Source organism: Tinamus guttatus, unplaced genomic scaffold (genome assembly GCF_059628265.1).
Source record: "Tinamus guttatus ecotype Peru unplaced genomic scaffold, ASM5962826v1 Tinamus_guttatus_pri_ptg000308l, whole genome shotgun sequence".
NCBI classification, from domain to species: domain Eukaryota; kingdom Metazoa; phylum Chordata; class Aves; order Tinamiformes; family Tinamidae; genus Tinamus; species Tinamus guttatus.
Window position 1 is genome coordinate 643,527 of NW_028288842.1, and position 12,795 is coordinate 656,321.

Sequence of the window (12,795 nt, forward strand, 5' to 3'; positions counted from 1 at the left end):
GTGTTACTACAGTGTCAGCTGAGTCTCTTTCGACAAGCGTTGTTCACTTGGGATAATGTCTCTACCGAAGGATCCCATTCCTCAAACCATCCTGTAGTCCTAGTGAAAAAAAAAAAGTGACTTGGGGAGTGAGGATGGCATGCTGCTGGTGTAGCAGGAAGATTCATCACTTTAAATGTGTCTGCTTCCATTTCCTTTGGTTGTCATTACCCTGGTGGAAAGGCTTTTTATCATATGGTGCAGGTGCAGTGCAAATGAATCATACAGAATTATCCTAACCTCAGCTAACTGCTCTCTTCACACTGAGCAGCATTAAAAGGTATTTCACGCCTCTTGTTTTCCAATCCTTTTGTTTTATGCTGAAACACGTGAAACTTTCAGGGAGACTGACTAAACTGCGGCCATTTATATGGTTTCACCTTCCTTTATAAGTACTATCATATTTTATTGGTTTCCTGAATAGCGATGAGCTCTCAGCATTTCATAACACGTGGAAATTTTCAGGGCTTGAGTCCTTACTCTGGCAGAGCTATGGTTGAAATCAAGTTTTCCAGGTCCAAATCTGGACATTAAAGGCAACCTCAAAGCTTGGATAGATTTCAAAAGAGCTAAGATATGGGGGGAATTAAACTGCAAGATCCTTTTGGATTTTGGAGAGTGGATTTAACTCTCCTGCTAATAGACACCTGCGTTAAAAAATGCACTCCTATATCATCTGTTACACCTTCAGTGACCAAAGTGAGTGCTATCTTAAAATGCCTTCCAACAGGCCAAGGAGTCCGAGAAACACTGTGTGTAGTTACACTTGTAAATGATTGCTATTGACAAATGCCCATGATTTGTGGCTGGTGCAGTTGTCAGCATTCCCTAGTTACTTACAGATGTTTGCTTTGTAGTGGAAATACCCCAAACTCTGATATTTGTTCCTCATTTTAAGCTTCGTTTAGCATGGGATGAATGATAATTGTCTTTCCCTCTTTCTTGCCTTATTGTTAATCCTTTCACAAGGCTGCACATTTTAGATCTTGTGAATTGTGACTAATACTTTCTTCTGTGGACCATTTTGATAAATCATTGTGTGACACTTTATATCTGTAATCTGAGTGTTTTGAAGTGGAAATACATATATTACAGATAAGGTCCACAGCACTGTAGAACATCAATAGAATTGTAAAAGAAATAAAAAACTATAGTTTCTCGAAGAGCACTTTTTGCTTCTAATTGTTATTTTTAGGCCTTTGACATTAAAATAAATAGTGTCTTAATGTACACTTCCTTTTAAAGTTGGATGCTGGGAAAGCAAATAGTGTTGGGTAAAGAAGAAGTTTCTAGTTTTATACCAACAGTGCAATGAATTTAACTTTGCCCTAAAAATAGATGGTCCTTGTCCTTGCATGTGTGAATGACTTCTGTGTGGTCCCATGAGCTCAAGAAAACAGTTTCCATACATGTAATGACTTGAATGCCTGAATGCTTTTCTGAAGTCCACCCCATGCATGTTTATCAGATGAGAAATAATGTGAAAAATTAATTCGTAGATGTAGATTCACTGGTTGCTTTTGGATTTTAATCTAGCTGACTTTGAATTTAAGGAAAACAACTCAGCCTTGTTCCTAAACATTTCCTGGGTCTGGATCAGTCTGTCATCTCATGTATGCTTTTGAATTTGGATTTCATTGTGATCTTTCTTAAAGTCTAAGTCTCTGTGCTGAAATCAGTGTGACCTGGATGTTTAAGAAGCTGAGAATTTAGAATATGGCACGTCTTATGTTGCTATAATTCAGGTTTTTTTTTCCTGTGTGACACTTATGTATTGCTGCTCCTGTGTTCATTTCTCCTCTCTGCTTTGCTTTTCCCAGCTGTTTGATCTGGTGTACAGAGAGGAGACTTTGCTAAATGTGATAAAAAGTGTTACCCGAAATGGTCGCTCCATTATCCTCACGGCAGTGCTGGCGCTCATCCTGGTTTATCTCTTCTCCATCATCGGGTTCCTCTTCTTGAAAGATGACTTTATCATGGAGGTGGACAGGCTGAAAATAAAGACCCCTGGTTCAGGTATTGTTTTTCTGCATGGAAATCTATTCCTGATTGATAGATAACTTTTCCATCAGTCTAATGCAACTTTCCTGTTAGGAAGTGTGAATTTTGCCATTTAATCTGTGGGAGCAGAACTACCTCTATATGCTTTAGTAATAAGTTAAATTGCTGGGTAAAATGAATATGCAGGGTTGTTTTAAACTAGACTCATCTGTTGAAATGCTAAAATAGCACACGTTTGATTTATTACATTTTCTCTGTTAATTTCTCTGTTACTCTGTTAACTTTCTCTGTTAACTGTTAAATATCCACGCCTCTACATTTCCAAAGTATTTGAAAGAGCAGCTCCGAGTGTGTTTGCTTGGTACCCAAATGCTGAGGTCTTCAGACCTGTACACAAGGGCAGAACAGCTAGTAGGAACCAGCCCTATGTAGGATTATATCCCTGTATGGCTATTTGGATATTACATGGAAACAGTAAAGAACATGATTGATAGATTTCTTTAACACACTTCGTTTTTGCCAGTTTTTTTCCAGCCTTAAAAAGGCTAAGGTGACTGGTATTGACTTACTATGCGTTTTGGAGGAGGATTAAGGTCTGAAGCTTCACTTTGAAAAACAATTTTAGCCACTCTTAGAGATGCTAGTCTATACGGAGCACTGCTCTGATCCAGTTCAGGAGTTTATATATGTTTTTGCTTGTTCTGTTGGGTTCTTGATAGATTTTCGTGGTGGAACATACTGTATTATTGCTGGCTTTATACATTGCTATTTCTGATTAAGCTCTCATCAGGAAAATATCCTCATGCGATACTGTGCATTTCTCTATGATGGAACATCATGGGTCCCAAGACATGTGCTTTAAAACTTTGTTTTATAAAGCATCACAAGGGAAAGCCAGAGTAGATGTGTTTCCCCTATTACACAGATTGTCTTAGACTGTTATTTTGCTTGTATGATTTAGCCTTCTTTTTTTTTTCTTCCCTAAACCCTTTTTGCATCTCTGATTTGAAATGCAGAAAATTGTTGTAGATGCAGAAGATAAAATTGGTTTGATAAAATCAAGCTGATGTACACATTTACCCACTTTGGGAATGTTAAATTAGTGTTCTACTCAAACCCATACATATTTACAAATGAGTACCAAACTGTGTTATAATCCTTGAAAACTCTTAAATATTCTATGTTCAGGATAACTGAACATCAGCTTGGTGTCCTTCTTGTCAGCTTTTGTGAATAATTTATCTAATGGTTTTAACGCTGACATTATTTTCATATCTGACAGTTGTTTCTTGCTTTGAATATATTTTGTTCTAAACAGAAGTAGCAGCATTTGATGTAGATTCATTAATTTCGGGAGATGAAATAGGAATAGCTGTGATATACAGTAAATATCAAATTATGTTTTTGTTCCTTGTGATTGCTTTGAGCTGTTGAGGCTGACTAGTTGGGGAGGGAGGAGTTGGTGGTATGATTTGGTCTGCTTTTTCTTCTCAACTTTCCAGATCGGTGATTTGCTTCTAGAGAATAGCAATGTAAAACTTTATGTCAGTGGGCAGGTTTTGCAGTATCTGTCTTGTGAAGGTCCTGCTTCCTCCTCAGGTATTGGCGAAGTCCCCACTGTGACCCTCACATCAATGATGGGAGCCTGTGCAAAAGAGAACTGCTCTGCAAGCATCCCCCTTACTAGCCCAGGTTAGTGCCAAAGTTCCCCCAAACCAGCAATTAAACAGAACTGAGGGATTTGTGTGTTGTTATTACAAAGATTTTTCTCAGCATGAAAAGTGATGAGCACTGCTGTAGCTCAGAAGCGCTTGATTTTTGCAAGGCTTGAAGCTGAGCTGGCAACTTGCCTATAATGCAAGTGCTTCCCACACCTGATTTCCAACTGCATTGACATTAATTTTGTTACTGAAAGAGCCTGCTGAATCATTATGCTTGAATGTACAGGTTGTTTCTTTCTAGCTGACTTTGCTGAGACAGAAAGCTCGGTGCTCATCTGCATCATCACGACTGGCACGAGAGCCATTATTAGATCCATTTTAGGACCACATAACTTGATTCTAATTGTGTAGCATATGTCAGCGAGCATTTACTTGGGCTTTTTACGTGCATCCAGGCAAAAGTTGCAATGTAGTCAGAAGATGCAAGAGCCAAAACCCTGGATCAAGGTACTAAGTCTTAACAGGTTACGGTGGCTCGGCTCAGGATGGGTTGCAGTCTGTCGAGGCGCTCGTAACTTGTGGCAGAGGCAAGCGAATGCAAGCCTGGTTTTGGCAGCAAGGATGCCTTGCTTCATGCTTGGGGCAAGCCAAGAGCTAGTTGCCTGGCTTCAGCAGATGAACCCATCTGGTTTTCCTTTGATACCTGCATTATGAGTCCAGTAGGATCCCATCGGCTTAAAATATGCTCAGTTAAAATAAAGGGCCGTTCTGTCATGCCCTGCTGGAGTCCGTCCAGATATTGGGTGAGGAGGGAATTTTTCCCTCTCCTGTAGTGTGAGGCTACAGGATCACTTGGGAGTTTTTTAGCCTTTCTAAAAATTGCTCATTTTTTGAGCTAGGCAGAGAGAGACCCTCGGCAGCGGCACTGTCCTGTCTCTGGTACTCTCATCCTGTGGCACAAACTCTTTGTGTCACATGTTCTGCTCTCCCACTACTGATTTGTGAGCTTGTAGGATCAAGAGTGTGGGGGGAGAGGGTTGTTAAAGTAAGTTTTTTTCCTCCCCAGCTGTTGTGTAAATGGGCAAAGTGAGAAACTGTCTGACTAGATAGAGAAAACAGTCTATGAGCCACAGGCAAACTGCGACATTCAGAGAGTAATCAATCCATCAGAAGAGATGCAACGTGCCTTTTGCCAAGCTCTCTAAATGCTAGAAATCTCACATTTCTTATTGTTTGGGTACTGTCTCTTTAGAATTAAACAATAATGCAAGGGGGCTACGCAAAAGATCCAAGTGCACTGTCATTTAATCTTGGAAGAGTTTCATACATCCAGTACCAAAAAAAAAAAAAAAAAGAATTAAAAAGCAGCAATCAGCCAGAATCTGGCTCGTATTAGCCAGTGAATCAGCTGTTAGAAAGTGCCGCTTCACGTCCCATCATCTCCCAAGCCAGACCTCCTCCTGGTGAAAGCATGAGCCCCGTGCAGGGCAAGGACAGCTCAACCCAGGGTTTGGGGGGATTCATAGCCACACAGATAAGTCCGTGACTGTCGGAAGGGAACGTGAAATGCTCTTGGTGCTGTCTCCACTCCGGTGTGGAAATGTAAATATCCTGCTCTTTGGAATGGATCACCGCTAATTGTTTGCTACAAGGACACTGTGCTTCTGTCTGGAGCCTCCGGCTGAGCATTTTCTCAGCCATTGCTCATGCAGGTGAGGGAGTCAACTGGGAGGCGGTCTGCTCTGCTCTGAGGCTGTGCCCTCTCTGCAGCCTGCTTCTGCACTGCTACACCAATCTGCTGGTCTAAAAGTCATAGAATCATAGAATCGTTATGGTTGGAAAAGATCTTCACGATCATCAAGTCCAACCGTAAGCCCACCACCACTATGCCTACTAAAATCTCATGCCCCGCCTGCCTTGGTCTCCTGCGCTTACAAAACTGTTCTGTGCCATTAAGCCTTTGCCTGGTGAAATGTTTGTCAAGTGCAGGGGAAATCAGGCTAGAATTGTGGAGCAACTTGCACCTAAAGTTACACAAACCCATGCCTTGTTGGATTGGGACCTTAAATAGATTGGCATGGCTATAGTCTCCTCTTGCCCTCGGGAGGGTCCCGTGTGTGTAGAGCCAAGCCCAGGTGACAGAGTGGAGGCGGTAGGATGGGGAACATTTTTTTTCTCTTCTTCCAACACACATCTATAGGGAAGGAAGGGAATATTTAGCTACTCAAATGCTCCATTTAAAGGAATTTCACATCTGTAGAGTACCTGGATTTGGCTTTATTCCCTTTGTGCTCTTTAGCACATAGAACAAGATACCGATTTGTAAAAGGGGACATTCTCACATGTTTACTGCGCTGCCTGACCTGGCGCTGCTCCTGGCAAACTCGGATTGGTAAATGTGGGCATAATGCTGCCTGTCCTTGTCTTGGCACTCTGACCCAGAAGTCAGGTAGCTGTGGGCCTTAAGATCAGGGTTTTCCAAGCTAATCTCCCTGCCCTCCCACTGCCAGCGCCGTGGTGGACACTGTGGGCTGACCTGTGGGCTCAGCCTGTGGTTCTCTTTGGATTAAGCCAAACCGGGAGACACGTTGCATGAGTCTACCAAGAGTTGCCCAGCCACTAATGGTCATTCCAGCCACAAACCAGGCTAGAGCTGCTCCCAAGTAAAATCCCCCATACCACATTTAATATGGGCTCTGGGTCCTCAGCACTGCTTTTCTTTACAGATCTCTTGCTGTTGATATTACAGATGCTTTCAGGGTTACATGGCTCCCAGAGTGAAGGCAGCCCTTGTAGCGCCGTGTGTGGGAGTGACATCCCCGAGGACTGCGTTGCTGCCTTGGGGATTTTTGCCCAATGCAGGCAGCCTCATTCCCTGACAAACAGCACCTTCAGCTTGCTGTTTTGGGTGAAAACGTGGGCGTTTTCCAGGAGATTGTGTCAGGCCGTATTTTTCTTTCCCTGGTTAGAAGGGTAAAAGCAAAGTGGGAACTGGGGGATGCTGCATATCACTCTTGTGAGGTGGTGCTGGTCAGCTGGTGAGCAGTATCTTGCTCATGAACATGGACTTGCTCCAGATTTTCAGTTCAGTAGATGTGGAGAGAGCTGCAGGTCGTTATGTGGAGCAGATACCTCTGGTATTGCAACCTCCAGTTCACAGCTGTAGTTCGTCCTTACTGTATGGCAGGATCTGAGCATCTGCTGCGTGCAGCACCTGACCCCCCTCGCACGAGCAGTGGAAATCTTGTTCTCTAGTTACCTAAATGAAATAGAAGCTGCGGGTTTTGTAACGGTTTTCTATTTCTCTTGTGGCCTGTCATCTTTCTCAAGCCTAGATACTAACTTTAAAAAAAAAAAAAGTGACAGTGTAATGTTTGGAAAGAGGAAATAAGGGCAGGATACAAAAGCAGAGATGAATTAGTATGAGTAGGATCACACTGCTAGTAAAGAATATCCAGATGTGAAGGAGAAAAAAATGTTTCATTGTTTCATTCCTTTCAGTTTCTATATTTAAGCATTTTTTAAAAAAATGTAGTGCTATTAGTGGTAGTAGTGGCCACAATATACTTTAGCCAGGATGAGTACCCCGATGCCTGCTTTTGCTTTTCTTTCTGCTAAGAATTGCTTGAATCAGGAGTTCTTTTTAATTTAATTTGCTTGCACAGCAAAATCACTGGTGGCAAAAGCAGCAGATACCAGCTCCGTTTTGTAAGTACCAGTCGTGATACACATACCCCGGTTTGGGAACCCCTTTTAAATCCAGACTGCTTATCTGTAATTTGAGTGCTTTCACTCAATTCCAATTATCAGAGTCTATCTCCACGCTCCAGGTGCGATGGGTTGGGGGCTGTTAAATCCACAGCCTCAGTTAACGGCAGCAGCAGAACTAGTTATTTATAATAACGTACAATAAACGCATGGAGCGAACCCCAGTGAGGGTCCTGCTGCCTTCGCAGCCTAAGCAAACGTGTCCTCGAAGAGCAAAGCAAAGGAGGGTGGAAGAAATGACAAGGAGAGCCCTGACCCGGGGCGTCCCTCCTCATGGCGCTGGGGCCTGCGCCTCAGCAGTCGTAGGGTCGCGCACAGGGCGGCTCGCGTTGTGGCCAGTCCCTCCTCCGTGCTTCAAAACACCAACCTGGAGTGAGTAGGTAGGGGAGTGACTTCGCCCGAAGACAATCCTTTTGTGAATGTGCTTCTAATTTTGGCCTCTTACTGCTTCTCCTCTGTGTGTCGGCTGCGCTCTCGGGAGGCCCCTGGAAACACAGTGCTCGTGAAACTGGGGCATGTGCTTGCGAGGAAGGGGCTCTCCCATGGACAGGCCCGGCTGCTCTGGGCCCCGAGCAGTCTCTAGTGAGAGAACGATTGGGGGTTTCTCTGCCTCTCCTCCGGCTGAATTGACTGCTGTTCTGAAGCACGTCGCTGCTGGTGAGGGGTGATCGCTGCAGGTCTAGCCGGGGATATGAGAGGCAGATGCATGTTCTGTGCTCACTTTCCCTGGTGTGGGGTTGCCCCACTCAAGGAGCGACTGCTTGATGCTGCGATTCACAAAGCCCTTCTCCTCCCGCTTGTAGGTGAGGAAGAGGAGGATGGCATCGAAAGGACCTGCGACACCCTGCTCATGTGCATCGTGACGGTCTTGAACCAAGGCCTGCGAAATGGCGGCGGCGTGGGAGACGTGCTCAGGAAGCCTTCCAAAGACGTGAGTGCCTGTCAGAGGAGCTGCAGCACTGCTCCCCGTGCGCCTCGTGAATGCCAAAGTCAATTTTTGGAGGACATAGGCAGTTTTTTTATCTAGTTGGCTCTAATGTCACGCTGTTGATTTATCCTTGTAATTTTACATCCCATATGGAACTTTTAATGAGAAAAGCTGGGCTTGTTGTGGTGATGTTATGTGAGAAAGGGAACACGAGATGGTAGTTTCCCTTTTTTTCTGGAAATCTGGGGCGTATTACAACCTTCCAGCACTGCTAGGAAGTGTTGCTGGGTTGGATCAGTTTTCTGTTACAGCAGAAATCATGAATGCAAGCTTGCAGAAGGGAATGACTGATGGAACTATGTCAAGACTCTCCATTATGGAATATGGGGTGTATGCTTAGCTGAGATTGAACCTAGCATCTGCCCTGGAATAGATCCTATTGTTTATTTGTATTGAGCATTGTCCTGCACTAGCATCGAAGTCACAACAGAATTTAGCAAACGTGCTTTTTCAGAAGTTTTCCCCAAAATTCTGTTCATTTAAGAACTACTCGTAACATTTGTCTTTTAAGCATCAAGATCGGTCTCACAGCCCTTTGTCTAATGTCCACACCACAACACAAGGCTTAAATGCACAAGTAGAATCTCTTGCAGGGGTCCAGATGCAAATAATTCATGTCTGGATTAAGCAGCTTCATGCACTGGTGGTAGGAATCTAGGTCCTAATTCTTAGACTGGGCAAGTCTACAGCACCCATAGTCCATCCCATGAAGTCTGTAAACATTTTGAAAATGACCCTTCCCACTTAGCAGTAGTGTGATGCTGACTGCATTACAACACTTCCCCAAGAATAGCACTGTTATCCTCAGGAACATGTGGGAAACTGAGAAAAATCAATGACTTACTTACAAGTCATGTCATGGAGAGGAATGGGACTTGGGTTGAACGTGCCTCCTGTTTTATTTAAAGTGTTACTGAGAGCCCAGGGCAGCCTTTGCGAGAAGTGAAGAGGCTGTGGTTGGTGTAAGGGCACTAAGCGGCGGTGCCGTGGGGAACGCCGGCCGCGCAGAGCGGCAGGGCGTCTGCGTGCATCCTCCTGTCTGTGTGTGCCCCGGTGCTCCAAAAAGACATGAGCTTGGCCTGCCCCTCGGAGCCAGCTCCGAGCCACGTGGCTGCGCCAGCACGGGGCCCAAACCCCACGGAAGCCCTGCTTGGAGGCAGTGGGTAGCAGCCTGCCCTTGGCATCCTGCCTGCGTGCTTCTCTAGTTCCCCGTTGTTCATGGAGCAGATGTGGGGTCCACTGAGACCTGGCATCCATGGATCGCAACATGGCACCACGCAGGATTAGGGATACCAACCACAGCACTTAGTGGGCACCAGAGACTCGATACACTTGGTAGAGCACCACATAACGCATCTGCACTACATCTCGTGTGCAAGGCTGTTGGTTCTGCGGTCCAATACTATGTGGAACAGCACAAAGGACAGCAAGAGTCCCAAAGAGATAGGAATATACATATATATAGGATTATATATATTATATAATATAGGTATTATAATTATAATTATAGGTATATATTATATATAGGTATATATAATTATAATTATAGGTATTATAATTATAATTATAATATAGGTATATATATAATATAGGTAATATAATATATATATTATATATACCTCGTTGCTCAGCCACATAGGTAATCCCTCTTATGTGAGGAAGGCCGGCAGAATTTGGCATATGGGAAGACAGCCTTTTCTTATGCATTGCCTCACTCAAGCTAATGTGAAAATGTTGTTTAATATTTTAGAGGTGTGCTATTTTTATATCTTATTGCAACCTTATTATTGTTTCAGGAGCCCTTGTTTGCTGCGCGAGTTGTTTATGATCTTCTGTTTTATTTCATTGTCATAATTATTGTTCTCAACCTAATCTTTGGAGTCATCATTGATACATTCGCTGATCTCAGGAGTGAAAAGCAGAAAAAAGAGGAAATATTAAAAACAACCTGTTTCATCTGTGGTAGGTATTACTGAGCTATGGGAACACTTGATGGGTAAAAGAATAAAATGAAATATGCCTCAACATATAAAGCATGAGCCTAAGGAGTGGTCATCTTCTGCAAGGAAAGTATGTAAAAAAAGTCAAGAGTTTGATTCCAAATTCATTCCCTCATAGCAGGAAGCAGGGTTGGTTTAGGAATCAAAAGAAAACTCTGCCAAGAAGTGGCTTCCCAGTCTCCACCCAGGATCTGCAGGAGAAGAGCTGTGTCTCACGCTTGCATCATTGCTGCTAATGGAGATGGTGCAGCTGCTGACTTTATTTCACAAAGCATGATGTAGATGAAAGTACAGCTTGCTATTTCACAGCACAGTGGATTCCAGAAGGGTAACAACGGCAAAATCTGCCTGTTTCAGAAGGTGATGTGGAACAGGGAACAAAGAAGTTGAGTGGAAATCATCCTCACAAAACCCAGAGATGAATCATGCTCATTTTGAGGGGCACTCACAAAGAGAGGCAGACCTTCACTTCCCTACGGGACTTTAGAAATACCTTCTTCTTTATAGGCTGGGTGTTGTTTTTATGGTCGTCCTGGCAGGCATGAATGCTGTGCAGAGCACAATGGCTTTAGTTGCGTGGAAGGAGCCACAAAAGATCCAGGCAGGAAAACTGTATAACATGACAGAAAAACATTTGTGAATCCTGTCCTTCCTGACTGTGGCCTTCTCCACCAGAGCTTTGCCTGGTTGGAGAAAAAGAAAAAAAGAAAAATCTTATGACTCCAGCCCTGCAGTCTGCGTGACTACATTGCTGCAGAGACTCTCCCTCGCTGCTGAGTGGAAGCACACAAACAATCCCCGTGCAGCTGCAGCGGGGCTGCTCACATGCTTGATGCTCAGCGTGCGCATAAATCTTTGCAAGATCAGGACCTGGGTTGCACGCTGTGTGCTAACCAGTATACATTTTGAAAGAGTCGGAGCCAGCGCTTGTAAAGGACTTTATAGCCTTCAGCATAGAAGGCCCCGTAAAACTGTAACATATTTATTATATTGTTATTGTTATTAAAAGGAAGTATCACAAAAGAGAATAAACACTGCGCTGAAAGAATTCTGTCAGGAATGCCTTCTGGCCTGGAATTTCTTGCCTGACAGTTATTGCATGTGGTTATAGCTTTTAAATTAAGACCCTTCAGATTTATGATCCTTTAAATTAAGTTGGGCTCCTTTCTCTAGCATATTTAACAGATTTGGGTATTTTTATGTTCAAGCTTATTTTTTTTTCATATTCTGTTCATGTCTTCTTGCAGGACTGGAGAGAGACAAATTTGATAACAAGACAGTTTCATTTGAAGAGCATATAAAGTCAGAACACAACATGTGGCATTATTTGTACTTCATAGTTCTTGTCAAAGTTAAAGATCCAACTGAATACACTGGTCCTGAGAGCTACGTGGCACAAATGATTGTGGTAAGTCAATTTGGGCATGTGCTTTGTGCAACCGAGAGATGTTTCTTGCAGATAGAGCAGAGCATACCTTTCTTTTCCCCTCTTTCTTAACAATAGGAGGCATCGATCTGTATTTTTAAAGATCTTTTCACGTGTCCTAGGCAGTCTGCAACAAAGCTCCAGTCTTAAACATAATGAAAAAGATGAAGGCTCAGACCACAGTCTCTACTTTGGCTTTCGTGCTCTCATGCTCTGTGGGTTCCTCTGCCTCATTAGCCAAACCAGAGTCAGAAGAGCATGCATCACAACATCTGCTACTGCTGCTGCTTTGTCCAGTATCTCTGGGCTGCCGGCCAGAAAAATAATAACTCCTGCTGAACAGTGAAACACAGGGTCAGAGCGGAGGGCTAGCGCTTTCTCCTACTTACTGCTCTGAGCAAACTAGTGAAAAGCCCAAGAGCTGCTGCAGAGGTTTGAAAAGCTACAGAAACTGCACCGTGAGGTAGTGAGAGTATGACTTGGGAGCCAGAGGGGCAAATTTGATGGCACTGGGGCAGAGATATGTTCAGTTGCATCTCAGTTCCTGTCCGCTATCTAAGAGGGTTCATTCCAGAGAGAGAGAAGGACGGGTTATCAGTGCCACCCTGTTTTGGGGTTCATTTTTGAGGAACTGCGAAGCATCCCCATGAAGAGCAATGTTCAAGGCATCTGCTTTTCCTGTCTGTTGTGGTGTTGTGGGGCAGCGTTTCGTTCCGCAGCATTTCCTGGCAGGCAGAGCCTTGCCAAGGGCCTGGGTCAGGTGTGTGGTCATGGAGCTGGCATGTGTGACTCCCGGAGGAGTCCGTAGCCGAAGCACACCAGGCTTTGTTGTTTATGCCTTTCTGGGACCTCATTTCTTACGCCCTGTTATCCTTCATCAGGCTTTTGATTATATATTCAACCCAGTCTCAC

General features: G+C 43.9%; 1 protein-coding gene across 1 annotated transcript in view; it reads left to right on the forward strand.

The window, feature by feature from the left end:
• Positions 1–12,795, forward strand: part of ITPR2 (inositol 1,4,5-trisphosphate receptor type 2) — a 237,065-nt gene that overhangs the window by 207,094 nt on the left and 17,176 nt on the right. Inside the window, exons 51-55 of the mRNA XM_088528402.1 lie at positions 1,860–2,055; positions 3,640–3,732; positions 8,273–8,400; positions 10,254–10,419; positions 11,705–11,865. Of these exons, the coding sequence (XP_088384528.1) occupies positions 1,860–2,055; positions 3,640–3,732; positions 8,273–8,400; positions 10,254–10,419; positions 11,705–11,865 (744 nt within the window). The remainder of the gene's footprint in view (positions 1–1,859; positions 2,056–3,639; positions 3,733–8,272; positions 8,401–10,253; positions 10,420–11,704; positions 11,866–12,795) is intronic.